Below are 12,090 nucleotides of genomic sequence, written 5' to 3'. Positions count from 1 at the left end.
GGTAAGGAGATATAGAGAATATAAATAAATTATATATATATATTTACACACACACAAACAAGTGGTAAATTAGGGAGAAAAAGCACCATGTGATTATAAGGCAAGAAAGTGCTACAGGAACATATTTTGAAGACATTCGTTTTGAAACCCCATCGGGAGAACTGTGGAAACTCATGACGTACTTTAACCTGGCTTAGTGCCAGCAATATACATTAAGTGAGATTAAGTGAGCAACGTGAATGTGTCAAGTATTAGCCTGGGTTCACATTTGTGCGATGCAGACACCTCATGCGAATCACACAGGTATCACATTGCGTTCCTGTGCACATCCAGTGCAATGTCTGTGCGGTGCGATTTCAGCCATACATTCTGTAATAATCAGAATCCCACCATAGATCCAACGTGCCTATTTAGATCAGAGTCCCGTCTTGAATATGAAGCCCCCCTTTAGATCATAATCTTCTCTCTGTTTAGCAGTAGTGGATCAGAATCCTCCCCTACATAAGAGTTTCACTTTAGATCAGTATCTCCCTGTACCCCGCTTCCCCTTGTTGGTGAGTGAACGCCAAAATTGGCGTCAGTGGCACAATAATAGCCCACGGCATGGTGTCGGTGGGTACAATAATAGCCTACGACATTGGCCTCAGTGGACATAGTAAAAGCCTATGACATTGGTGTCAGTGGATGCAATAATAGCCACCAAAATTGTGGTCAGAATAATAGTCGTCATTGGTGTCGTTGGATGCAATAACTCCCAACATTGATGTCAGTGGACACAAAATCTTCCCCTATATGAGTCCCACCTTAGATTAGAGACCCCCTTTTGATCAGAATCCCACCTTCGATCAGAATCTCCCGAGTCCCTCTTTGGATCATAACCTTCCCTCGGCACATGAGAAGCTGTATCCTACTGTGTGTGTTGGGAAAGCATATCACTGGTTGCTTGGGCGCTGGCAGTCCTAGCAACCAATGACAGCACAGATACCAGTGGTGGGGGAGAAGCAGAAAGCATGGGCAGTTCCTTATAACAGGAATCCTCAATAGCTAAAGTGTGTATGGGAGCACAGTGGGCCCCATGGGCATAGCATCAGTGGGCCCCTAGCTCCAGGGGGCCCGTGCGGCTCTCTGTCATATAGTAGCATACCCATTGGTGCATCATAATGGATGCAGGTGTCTGCAAGAAACAGGAGCTCAGAGGAAAGGGGGGGCCCACTGTACACTGTGTCACACAAATATAGTAACTGCAGCTGCTCTAATCCTCCTGTCACTGATAGCTGCTGGTGTTCCTGCCTGGGAACTGGGGCGGCTGCACTGTACTGTGCTGATAATGTCAGTGGTGTATTTTGGTTTTGTGCTGCCCTAGGCAAGACTAAAATCGGGTGCCCCCCCAATTTAAAATTTTTCCCACCCCAGCCGCAGTATACCATTCTTGTCTCAGGGTCTGAAGCGGAAGCTGCAGCCATTCACAGTGAACAGCTGCGGCTGTCTGACCCCTCAGACCCCGAGACAGGATTCGCCCAAGTGCCACATATGTTGTCAATGAAGCAGAGGATGGGGTCAGTGGGACAAAGGACATGGTCAGCAGGGCAGAGGATGAGGCGGCACTGATATACGGCGCGGATGGCATTGATTATCAGGACACTGATAATCAGTGCTGGGGCCACCCCCGTCAGAACACAACAGTTGTTTGGTTAGTACAGCGGCTCTGACTGGAGCCAACAGTTTTAGTGCGTACCCGGCTTTAGATTAGTATCCTCCTTTGGATTAGAGTACCTGCTTGGATCAAAACACCCCTTTCGATAAAAAAAAAAAAAAAAAAAAAAAACTTCTTTAGATCAGAGTCCCTCCTTAGATCAAAATCCTCCACCTTAAAGCCTGGTACACAAAAACTTTTATTTTTTTACGGAAAAAAAAAACCTGACGGCTGGAGCCGCTGTACTAACCATGTGAGGTTAGTTCAGTGATCTCCCCCACTGACCTGAAAGCCCCCCTGCCAGAACACTCTGCCATTGCCCAAGAGCGCTGATTGGGAGTCAGTCGGCTGCTGGTTTACCAGCATGCACATCTGACAGACGCCGGCTGAACGGCAGGCTTCTAATGGACAGGCCTGCGAATGTCGGCCGTTTATTTTTTGAACCGGCCGTTGTCTCCTGACATTCGGCCTGTATGTACAGGGCTTTATTGTGTGAGCTCATCAGATTTCATGTCACGGTTGTGAGTTCTTCGTGTGCTTATTATGGACAATGTTAATGCACAGTACAATTGCATATCATTCTCAAAGACAATTAGCAGTGCTAATTATGGTTTATCTGTTTGCCATTGTACCAAGTCCTTATGTGAAAAAAAAAAAAGTGGTGCTTTCAAGTACAATAGATGATATAATTGGCACGACAAGACAATGCTCCAAAGTAAATTTACGTTTCATTTACAGCTCTTTGTACAAAGGAATCACTTGCAAAAGAAGTAACAGGCACAATAGTAAATGATGAGAAGTGTCTCTCACACTATAAAAAAAGGTAGCAATAAACAATGTTTGTTGTCCAATATCCTCAACCTTATCAGATTTCTGTGGTAACCAGGTTTGACTTTTAATTGCTTTAAGCTAAAAGTGAAACACTGCGGATTACAACTTTACACACTTGTAAAACACAATTGTATATCCACGTGTAGCACCCAACTCAAGCCGTTCTTTGTTATGAACCAAATGCTCGTAGATGAAAGCCCTGATTCTATCTTATGGACAATCGCCACTTTTCTCTTCAATAATTATCCTGCCATCCTGAGTATCAGAAGTGACCAGTGCAGCATTATCCAATTCAAAAGAAAGAAAATTAAGAGTTTATTCAGGACAGGGCTACATAAGTGCTATTGGTCCTTGTTTTAGATAGATTAGGAAAGAATTTGAATCCAACAGGTTTTTATTGCCATTCGGGAGTCCATTAAAAATGTTTCTCTACTTCCTGTACTGCTTTGGAAGAACCTCGTACCTCTATTTTAATATGTATGCCCTTAGCAGACACACCTAGAACCATTGCAGTGTATCACGTAATATTATCAAAAAGCAAAGGGTAACATGTAGGCATCTAAGAAATCCCATAATTCCTTAATTTTGTATGCTCTTATGGATTATCAATCCAGCATAATACATTTGTTTCCACGATTCAAAGTAGAAATTCACCCAAAACCTCTAAACCTACATGCAGCCACATTCTAAAACAAATCTATCTAGCCTCCTGTAAAGAAGAAACCGCTATACTTCCATTTTCTGCATCCGCTCCAGTCCAGTCCAGTCCCATGCTAATCTGTCAGAGGCAGCTTCAGTGTGTAAGCGAGTGCAGGAGAGGCAGCAGACAATGGAAGCCCCAAATTAAGGAAGTATAGCCAAGGTTGTTTGGCTGTAATTCTGTGGATCGCAGGAGTACAATTCACTTTGCACTCCTGCAACTAGTTTTCAGCAGAGAGCGGGCTGAAGTCCACTCTCTGCTTATGTCACAGAAAGCGGTAAAGCTCTATCAGTCAGCAGCTCTCGGCTTGGGGGGCTGTCAGAACCAAGTGATCGGCAGTGTTTGATCTCTTGGTTCCCAGTGCAAAGGCTCCGGGGGACCGATGCTGCATCCACCTAGGTAAGTATAATTGGGGGAAAAAAAATCCTTTACTTCTCTTTTAAATCTATGGGTCACTTCCCAGACATTTCCCAGCCATTGTAGGTTCTCGTCAGCACAAAGCATCCGCCGCTAGAGACTGAACCGGATTGGCTTCAGAAAAGTTATGAATATTAATTTCTTCTTTACAGGTCTAGATAGATTAGTATTAGGTTATGGGTGAATTTCTACTTTAAAGGAAAATGGCTGAAGAAAATATCCCTCCTAACCCTTAAAAAAAGGCAAAAAAAACTTTGTTTATAAAAACAAAAAATAAAACCATATGTAAACTCACTTATTTACTTTTTTCAGGAAAGCATCTACAACTCAAGAAATCTAGTATTGGTACTAAAATCTGATTTTTTGGGTGTGATTATTCCACTTTTTCACAACCAAGGATTGATTGCATCTTCTCAAGTACAAATAAACCCAATTATTAATTTCTCTCCAAGTTGTTTATTCACTTAAGAGGCACCTAAAGGGCATATGGTCAGTTTTTACTTTAACATCACTAGAAACACAAAGACAAATGCTGCAATAGGAAAAAAAAAATACTGGAAAGTGTAAAAACACTCAAAATAAAGCTGTAAACAGGTAAAATTGACTGCTCAGCTATCCACCAAGCAATGTTCACTAATCCTATGTAGATTATTCAAAAAGTTACCTACAACTATGGCAAAATGAATTTTCAGACCACCACTTTAAAAAAGGTATTTTTGTCAAATGTTGAGTGTCTTTGTCAGGTAATTAAAGGCAACAATTAGTGGCTTGAGACTCCATGCCCCATCTATGTACTATACAAGAAACTTTTACTGAAGAACGGTTTTTACATCTAAAAGGGTTGCGTAACAGAAACCCGAAGTAAATGCAGAGCAAAATAAATATCAGTTACACAAGTATAAAATGGGACCCAATTATAAGAATGTGTTCTTACAAACAAACGACGTCATTTTCCAGAGCTACCATTAAACATTCAAAACTGGAATGGTGCAGATTTTTTTTTCACAAGGATACATTTACAGAGCTCACCTCATTTCTGGCTTTTGGACGATCTATAAGAATCTTCAGTGCAAACCGCTCTTGAGTTGACTTTTTCACACATACCCTAAAACAATTAAAATTAGATTAGATCTAAAATTGCATTGCTGCCATTAGAAGGACCTATATGGACAATTACATGCATAGCTATTTTATAATTTAATAAGCTTAAAAATAAAACATGTAAGAAATGTCTAAGAGAACGCAACTTTTTCTGGTCAGGTGACCAGCTGCAGGAAGGAAACCAGTTATTACATACTTTCATAGTACATAATACATACTTACATAGTGGATGAAGGTTAAAAAAAAAAAAGATGATGTGTATTGTGTGTGCACGCTTTTTTTTTTTTTTTTTTTTTTAGATTTTTTTGTGATTGAAAAACAACCCCTACTGAAATAGGCCAATTTGCTGTATGAATAGAGCTTTTTTTTTCTTCCCTTTTTCTCTCTCTCCCTCCAACCTCATAGTGGTTATTGGCTAAATTGCTGTAACAGACCCCTATCAGAATTCCTATAGCCCTGGTTCGTTCCCGGGTTTCGGCACCAAAAAAAAAAAGAATTCCTATAGCCCTGTCATATTATGCTGACTGAAGAAGATATCTAAAATTGTTAACACTCGCAACGAATGCCACTTACTAAGAAAGAGCGTTACACATTTTCACCAAACAGTAAAGAAACGCTTTTTCAGTTCAGGATTACCGTATACCTCTTTTCATCCAAGTTTAAAATTGTGGCCATGGGTCCTCCAAAAAGCAACCATACAGATGAGGTCTTCAAAAGGAATGTGTCAGTTCACAGGGGAGCCTGTGAAGAGCAGAGGTTGAGATCTCAAAGTGATAGAGGAGGCTAACTAGTCGGATTTAAATTATGTTTCTGGAAGATGGAGTAGGCAGAAACCTGTCCCCTTAATGGTCAGATGCTGGTCAAGACCAGAATGAAGAAAGGCCAAAACATGATTGATATAGTATTCACCAAGGTTCAACCATCTGTCCGTGCAGCATGCAAAGAAGGCCTACCATGTAGTAAATCTTCTGAGAGTTAGGTCCCTTTCACACATGCTTTCCAATCAGGTCCATCTGTCAGTTTTTCAGGCGGAACTGAGCGGACGCTCCCGTTCACCCCTATGGGGCAGCGGACGTCAGTGGTGACATGACCGCTGACACCCACTGCTATCCGATCCGATCCTGTTCGCCAAATCCAGACGGACGGTGGCCCTATATTTCATGCGTCTGTCGAAACAGATGGGAAGAAAACAGACAGGCGGCCCGTTTTCATCCGATCTCCCCATAAAGGAGAGCGGGACTCTGACAGCTCCATCTCAACATAGTGAGCGGAGATGGACTTATCATCCACCTGCTCAGCGGATCGATCCCCAAGGAAACGGATCTGCCCAGTGTGAACGATCCCTTAGGATTTCTTTGCTCTGGGTAAAATGGAAACAACCGAGTCAAAGATAACCCTATCATTTATGAATTTGGCTTCAACAACGATGCTGTTAAAGCCTGCGACTTAGAAGTAGGATAGAACAGGGGTCCTTGTACTGGCTGACTTTGGGTTCATGTGTGCAACTGTCTGCTCAACAGAAGTTGGTCTAACAACCGGCTTCTGTCGAACAGTCCTGCTGAAAAACCAGCATTCAATCAGCATTTGCAGCCAACAAGCGCTGACCAGTGTATTCTGATGGGGCGGGGGGAGTCCTCGCTGTCAGCATACAATAACTCAGAGGAAGAGATCCCTGCATCACACATTATTGAGTTGATGCCAAAAATCTGTCAGCTTTTTCCATTTAACCTCTGGTGTGGGCGTTAACTCAAAACAATAAGGCTAATAGCATCAGCTGTAATTGTTCTAAGAGAGCGCACTCTTCAAAGATAGGTTCCTGGTCTCTGTTCATTTGTTTTGTCCATTTGGCAAATCAGACATGGCAGCAATTGCTGGCTGCAGGGCTGGGCCAGCAAGGGCAAATAGAGGCTTTAAGAGGGCTTTGAACTCCTATCAACAGAAACATTATCAATAGTAACTGCAAGGCGTTTCTTGAGAACTAAAATAGTAGGATCTACTATAGGATTAGTCCATTTCTTTTTAAAATAATTTTCCAATGGACAAGCATAAAAAAAAAAAAGCTTAGGCTGAGTAAAAACCCACTTAGGGTTGAGCCAGTGCTCATATCTGTGCATGTATGGGAAAAGTATTTTTTGACTTAGCCAGTCTTAGTGGCCCAAAAGGGCTTGTTTCGGCTGTGGAGAATCGGGTGTTGGGTAAAGACTAGTACGCACTGCATCAATTAGCATGTACAAAGTGGAAAGCATTTGGCCCAAAGCTGTAGCTTGTACCTCATAAAATGCAAGAGAGGAAAAGTCCTCTGCTGTCTTCAATACAAAATCAGGGTCTTCAGTACTTTCCATAGGGTCAGAGGATAGGTGTTTTTTCTTGGCTCTGGAAACCAAAGGTTCTAGAATTGCTGAAGGTTTTACAAAGAAATCAGACATAATGGCAGAGAAATCTGAATTTAGCACACAGGCTGCATGACGCATGCCAAAGATGGAGCTAGAGTCTGAGTAGAGTATCAATATAGGAAATTGCTCCAGGGCAAGGAACATCTATCACCCTGAGCGTTGTTCTATGTTTCATGTAGCTATCTGCAGAGTACATGTTATTTGGGGCTTTAGTCCTAGCTCCCTGTGACCCGCCACTGCTAGCGATAGAATCCCCAGTGGGTACTCATGTGGCTATGAAGTGCACAACACAAGGGACACTGACCATGTTTTTAGGCCATTTCTCTGTAGAAGATGGCAGAATGCAGCAGTGTTCTGTGTGCATTCTCAGCAGAGCAGGTTGGCAGAAACGCATCATCTAAAAGGCATGAAAAATGCCAAATTTGAAACTCTTTAGGCTAAGCAGCATTAGACACAAACTGTCAGTAGATACCACAAATAAAGTGAATACCTTCCAAATCCTCTGGCCAATAAACCACAGCACTGCTGATTGTATGAATAGCCAGGAAATGGTGTAAACATACAGTTTTACTTTCCAGGATCCAGTGACCAAAGCAAGCACTATAGGCCAGCCCTACACCGTGGGATCCGTGTACTGCCCTTAAGATAAACACCAAGGTAATTGACCCAGAAACTGCAAGGTAGCCAAGGGCTATATGCAGTCAGAAACTGACCTAAGCTTTAGCAGAAAAATGAAATGGTTTACAACAAAAAATACTTCTCCATAACCCAAGGACACTAGCAAAAAAAAAAAAAACTGGAGCCATGCAGAATGGGTGGGGTTTTAAGAGTATGTTGTGGGGGCAGATCTTGTAAGTCCAGTCACCTGAAGGTAGTCAGCATATAACCCATGGTCTGAGAATACCAGTCCTGTACAATTAGGACTCAATTTTTACATGTCCAATAATTAAGCATATCTTACAACCAGTGGCGGCTCGTGCATTGTGGGTGCACGGGCCCCGCAGCCTCCCTATCCATGTGCCCCCGCCCCCTTTTAGGACGTAGAGCACATGAATTCCTATGGCGGGGTATGTTTTTTGAACCAACTGATTAGAGCCAGAAATATGGTGGGGTGCTGGCGGACAGTGGCACAAACCCTGCAGGATCCCCTGGTGCGAGTGGTGGATGAATGTCGGTTGTTTGTTTTTAGGCTTTTTTTTCCCCCTTGTATTTTCACCAGGTGAACACACACTGTCCTGGGGTGTTTACGCTAACCCCTCCAATTTATCTATGGAGAAAGCCATGATTGTCACTACTAGGCCATCATCATAAATTGGACTACAAACAGGTCTTCTCTTCATCTGTATTACGTGAAAGGCAGGTGGAATTAGTAAATTTACGAAAGATAGCTAGGAAGAAAGATGTTTGTGCTTAGTTTAATCCACAGGAAATTACACTGCATTTCTGGCGAGATCAATAGGTATTTTGTATACTTGGTAAAAATGTTCCTGGGTTGAAAGATAGTAACTAATGCAGCCACCATATTTAAGAACCAGTAAGCTGTAATATAGTGAATTTCCTCTTTAATTTAAAGTGTTTATTGAAAGCTTTGTTAAAGCTGTTAACCAATTAAAAAATAAAAACAAACCTACTGATCTTACCAGAAACCCAGTGAGCTCATTGGTTACTGTATACTCTGCTGCACTGAAATCTCAAACAGTGTTATCAGTCCTAGCTGACCTCTGTAAACCAAAAGGGCACCTTCCCATATTTTATGGAGAAGCGGAGATGTTCTGTAGTCCAAGCTAGGAATGGGAAACCCAGGGTGGCAACATTGCTCCTACATAGATACAGTACAATGAGTGAGCGTTGTCACTCTGGGACATAGTAGGGGTTATTTATTAAAGGAAAAGCCACTTTGCACTGAAAGTGCACTTGGAAGTAAAGTCGCTGTAGATCCAAGGGGGACATGCAAGGAAAATAAAAAACACAGCATTTTAGTTTGCACATGATTGGATGATAAAATCAGCAGGGCTTCCACTCATTTCAGATCTACCCCTTAGATTTAGAGTGACTGCACTTTCAAGTGCACTTGCAGTGCAAAGTGGATTTGCCTTTCGTAAATAATCCCCAAAGTGTGTTAATGGCCAGATAACCAGATAACATGAAGGCAAAAGCCTGAAAAAAAAGAAAAGTATGGCAGCCAAGGACTGGTAAGCTGCAATATATGCTATTTTTATTCTTGGATTTAGATACACGTTAATGTTTAAATGGTTATCCATTATATTTTACACAAGTTACAAAAAACAGATATAGCAGCTTTTCATTGATCTTATGAGCACCACATGTACAAATAAGAACAATTCTAGTAAGCTTTCTCATAGAAAGAAGGGTTTAGCATTTTATTATGGGTGTACAGCTATGAAACAACTGCAGGGAAGGCATGGCCACTATGCATCAGAAAGGTTATTGTCGGCTAAGGCAGAAATGGCTGGTATCAGACGACAGGACAGGCCCTCAAAAGGAAGCATTTCTGTGCCCTGGTATAAATAGATGAAGGCTACATTACTGTGTGTGTAACTGAAGACTAACGAAAGGACAGGAGAGCCATGCAAATTTTTAAATATAATAACATTCATATCTACTGTCGTAAATATTTACAGTGCTCCACAAGCAAAAATAAAGAAGAAAGGAAATATCAGCCATTTAGAAAATTAACTGAAGCTAAAAACATAGTACTCATAAGTGAAAGGGATACACAAAGCTAATTTACAACTGCTAAGATTTACTATTTAACAAGCCCTACACCTAACTTTTTTTTCCTTGAGCAAAAGTGTATGTAAAAAGACATTAATCTTAAATGTAATTACTGATAAAGACCAGCTGTGTAAGGGAAAGCTATTCTTCTCACGGCATCCACTGTAGCGCAACTAAAAAAACATTTAAAGCAAAAAAAAAAAAAAAACTTGCCATTTTGCATTATCTGGCTTTTCCCAGAATAATCTCTTCGACAAAATGCATAAAAAAAATTGAGCTGCTATGGGGTACAGCTCAATCAGATGTCACTTTACTGTAGTAATGTAAGCAAAATGATGAAAGCTGGGTGGTATTACAGGTTTCTGCACTTTCTAGATGCTGGCTATACCGTTTTTAATACAGCTACCGATGCCAGAAAAATGGTGAAAAATTCAGTTATCCTGGAGTTGTCCCTTTAACAATGATGTTTATATCTACGAGAGCTTGGCAGAGCTGGAGAAATCCCTGGGTGACACAGCCATAGAAACTAAAAAGTAACTGGTAGCAGCCAACTAGGGCTGCAACTAACGATTATTTTCATAAATCAATTAGTTGGCCGATTTTTTCGATTAATCGGTCAATGACCTTAAAAGTCATTATACACCTTAAATTATATTATTATAAATTATACACCTTAAAGTGCGGTGTATAATTTAGTTAATATGTAAAGTTTTAAAAAAATAAATAAAAAAAAAGGCAATTTATTCTTAAATATCTCTATGCAGTGGTAAATATAAAAAAAAACAACTATATGGTTAGGGAGCAAAATCTGTAATCCACCCGCGAAAAACAGACAGAAGAGATATACGGGATATATTCTACTAGGAGTTGATATAATGTATATACTGTTAGAGGGGATATACTGTATATACTATTAGAGGTGATATACTGTATTTACTAGGGCTGTGGAAATTAAAGATTAAATTCCTCAATTAAATCGATTCATTTTTTTGATCAACACTCACCTCCCCGCTGGCTTCCAGGTCTTCAGGGAGTTCCACCAGAGATCCGATGACGTCACGGACATCAACGTCACTGGACTCCTCCCCCTTCCCCAAGTGCCTCCGTCTGCCAACGAATGGAAGGGGGGGGGGGGTGGGAGTCCGATGACGGTGAAGTTCCAATTGAACGTACTGCGTATGGGAGAGGAGCTACGCATAATGTCACCTGCTGCTGCCCTATGGAACTAACAGGATTGTCGGCTTTACATGCTGTGTTATCATCTTTATGTGAGTAGTTTATGTTTGAACACAAAAATTAAATCTTATACTTAAGCGGAGAGCACTTAGATATTTTCCTTCTTCCATGACCTGGCGTCCTTGCTGAGATCTAAGGAGACGTGAGAGAAGTTTATGGTCCATCTTAATCCTTTTTGATACCCACTTGCATGACCACCTGTTTGCACAGGGGTCCATGCCATAAGGTAAGAGTGATTAGTTAGACCGGAGGTGGAGGTATTGTCACGCTATTGTGAAAAAATAATTACTTACGTCAGTGCTACAGTTTGAATTTAAAACGTATTTGTGTGAACTGTGAAGTTAAGTCATGGATTGTGGAAACTAACAAGTGTCGGGTGATTGTATATAGTGTATACCACATTTACCACTGACTAATGCATAGTTGCAATGCAAGGAGATCAGCTAAAAGCAGTTGGATCTGTACGTGCGCTATAATTCATCAAAATCAAAGTCATTTTAAGAATGTTTGTTCGATTTTCTAATCGTTAGTGGGGTCAAATCGACCTTTGTCATCAACCACAGTGATGGGAAAATTTAGAAATAGAAAACTTCTTGGTGAAAGGAATTTTCAAACCCTGTATGTGGTTTTCGTTCAGAAATTACATTAATTTTAAAAACAGAAATGTTAAAAGCAAGTGAAAATTTTAAAACCACATTCTTTCAATCTGCGAATGTACAAAAAATATTCGTCTGAATATTCTCGTCTGAAAATTGGTCCACGTGGCCAGGTTCGTACCTATGCAGTTTGCTTTGATCTGTTTTTGCAGTATGTTTTGATTTTTGCACACGTGATTTTGCTGCGATTCATGTTTTTGAATTTTTTTTTTGGCCAATTTGTTGTTAAAAAACACAAATTGCTGCAAAAATGCATTACATGCTTTTCTGAAGCTTCTCCATTGAAGTATATTGAAGCACCGTTTTGCCTTAAAAAAAGCCCCTGAC

The 12,090-nt window shown here is 40.9% G+C and overlaps 1 protein-coding gene across 1 annotated transcript in view; it reads right to left on the bottom strand.

Moving 5' to 3' along the window:
* MAPKAPK5 (MAPK activated protein kinase 5) overlaps positions 1–12,090 on the bottom strand; it is an 86,932-nt gene that overhangs the window by 46,851 nt on the left and 27,991 nt on the right. Inside the window, exon 3 of the mRNA XM_077462025.1 lies at positions 4,671–4,746. Coding sequence (XP_077318151.1) covers positions 4,671–4,746 — 76 coding nt within the window. The remainder of the gene's footprint in view (positions 1–4,670; positions 4,747–12,090) is intronic.

Source organism: Lithobates pipiens, unplaced genomic scaffold (genome assembly GCF_037356315.1).
Source record: "Lithobates pipiens isolate NorthernLeopardFrog02 unplaced genomic scaffold, aLitPip1_a1.2 Scaffold_3, whole genome shotgun sequence".
Taxonomy (NCBI): Eukaryota; Metazoa; Chordata; class Amphibia; order Anura; family Ranidae; genus Lithobates; species Lithobates pipiens.
This window is presented reverse-complemented; position numbering and strand designations above follow the sequence as displayed.